Genomic DNA, 2176 nt, shown 5'->3' on the forward strand with positions numbered 1-2176 from the left:
TCCCCCATTTAAGAGCAGATGTTTGGGAGGAGAAATTACATTCCAATAAATTGAATTCCAAGAATGTAACTTCTTTTCTCCTTGATTTCCAGCTGCACAGCTGGATCCCATTGTGCTCCTCATATGGATGTGTTCAAGCAGAGTGTGGATGACGATTTGGCTGAGATGTTCTAGAAGAACTTAAGTTCAGATGGGTAAGCTCTCCATATGGTCTAAAAGCCACTTTCCAATCCTGAATTTTCATAATTTGTTTTTTCAACATCTTTAGAGTTTGGTCCTCAGAAACTCATGGGCCAGGAAAATAAAACCCAGACATGGGTGAGGGAGTTCATTCTGCTCGGGTTGTCCAGTGATTGGAAGATGCAAGTCTTCCTCTTTGTCCTGGTCCTGACCATGTACTTGGTGACTCTGGTGGGAAATGTTCTCATTCTTCTTCTGATCAGACTGGACAGCAGGCTTCATAACCCCATGTACTTCTTCCTTAGTGTTTTATCCTTTGTGGACCTTTGTTATTCAAACAGTATTGCCCCACAAATGCTGGCCCACCTGCTCTCAGCCTGGAAGTCCATCCCATTCTACAGCTGTGTGCTCCAGCTCTACATCTCCCTGGCCCTGGGTGGGTCTGAGTTCTTCCTGCTGGGAGCCATGGCCTATGACCGCTATATGGCTGTGTGCCACCCACTACACTACACAGTCATCATGCATGGACAGCTGTGTCTGGGGCTGGCTGCTGGCTGCTTGGTGGTTGGTTTCACCAATTCACTGATGGAGACAATCATTACCTTCCGGCTTCCCCTGTGTCACAGTGTTATTAATCACTTTGCCTGTGAGACCTTAGCAGTGCTACGGCTAGCCTGTGTGGACGTCTCCTTCAACAAGGTCATGGTGGCCATCTCAGGATTTCTGGTGATCATGCTTCCCTGTTTCTTGGTTCTGTTCTCCTACGTTCGTATAGTTGCTGCCATTCTGAATATTCGTTCTGCTCAGGGACGTAGCAAAGCCTTTGGGACGTGTGCCTCCCACCTCACTGTGGTTTGTATGTGCTTTGGGGCTACCATTTTCACCTACCTGGGGCCACGGTCAGCCTCCTCAGAGGAAGAGGAGAAGATGGTTGCTCTATTCTATGCTCTGGTGGCACCTATGCTGAACCCCATGATCTACAGCTTGAGGAATAAGGAAGTTATGGCTGCTCTCCAAAAGGTTCTAGAGAGATTCTGAGATAAAGAGTAAAGATTATAAGCATTTCTTGTTATCTATCATCAAAACCAAAAAGGAGATCAGCTGAGGTAGACAGGACTCCCATACTTAAACTAAAGTTGACTAATATGCCCTTGCATTTGGAGAAAGCATCCTTCTACCTGAGTAATGAATTTCCTTATATAGGCCAATGCCAGATAATTCACATGTCAGTGATCCACGAGAGGGCCTCTCCTTAGATTGTCTTCTCTCAGGTATCCAGTGGTATTTAGACTTCATCTTCCCATTTTTTATTTTATTAGTATATTAATGTATAAAGAAATGATCTGCAGCTCCATCCAACAGACCTGGCATGGAATGAATAAAGAGACGAATGCCATCTATGAAATCTGTTTTACCTGTGGAACAAAATGGAGGATGTCTGTTCTTTCTACATGACAAGACTCCATTTATTTGTAGAACAGCCTTATTTGCCCCAGGATAATTACAAATGGTTTCTTTAACCCTTTCTCAAATGATGTCAGTTTTAGAACTTTCAACACTTAATTTGTGCCTTAATATAGAGTGTGATATGATATTCTGAAATAAATAATATACGACACAATATTTGTTCACACCAGTATGTTGGCTCTCATCTGCTTTTCAAGAATCAAATCTGCTTGTAATATGCCAAATATCTGTGGCTTCACTACAGTTTTGGTTTCTAATTGTAGCAAAATATATATAAAACATAAAATTTACCAATGTAACCATTTTAAGGGTACAATTCAGTGACATCACTTTCCCAAACATCACTATTATTTCCAAAATTATTCATAGCTGTAGTTTTTTATTTAACTAATTCCCAAGACCTGTTTCCTATAAACTGTTTACAAAATCTCCATACCCATGGAACTCTTATTTTTTAAAAACTAAACTGATGATATGTATATTTAGCTCTGCTAATTGTTATTATTGATTTTCACATGTCACACCAACT

General features: G+C 41.3%; 1 protein-coding gene across 1 annotated transcript; it reads left to right on the plus strand.

The window, feature by feature from the left end:
* The first annotated feature begins 288 nt into the window (after positions 1-288).
* Positions 289-1218, plus strand: LOC125930247 (olfactory receptor-like protein OLF3). Its single transcript, XM_049642017.1, has one exon. The coding sequence runs from the start codon at positions 289-291 to the stop codon at positions 1216-1218; it is 930 nt and encodes a 309-aa protein (XP_049497974.1).
* Positions 1219-2176: the final 958 nt, after the last annotated feature.

This window comes from Panthera uncia, chromosome A2, assembly GCF_023721935.1.
Source record: "Panthera uncia isolate 11264 chromosome A2, Puncia_PCG_1.0, whole genome shotgun sequence".
Taxonomy (NCBI): Eukaryota; Metazoa; Chordata; class Mammalia; order Carnivora; family Felidae; genus Panthera; species Panthera uncia.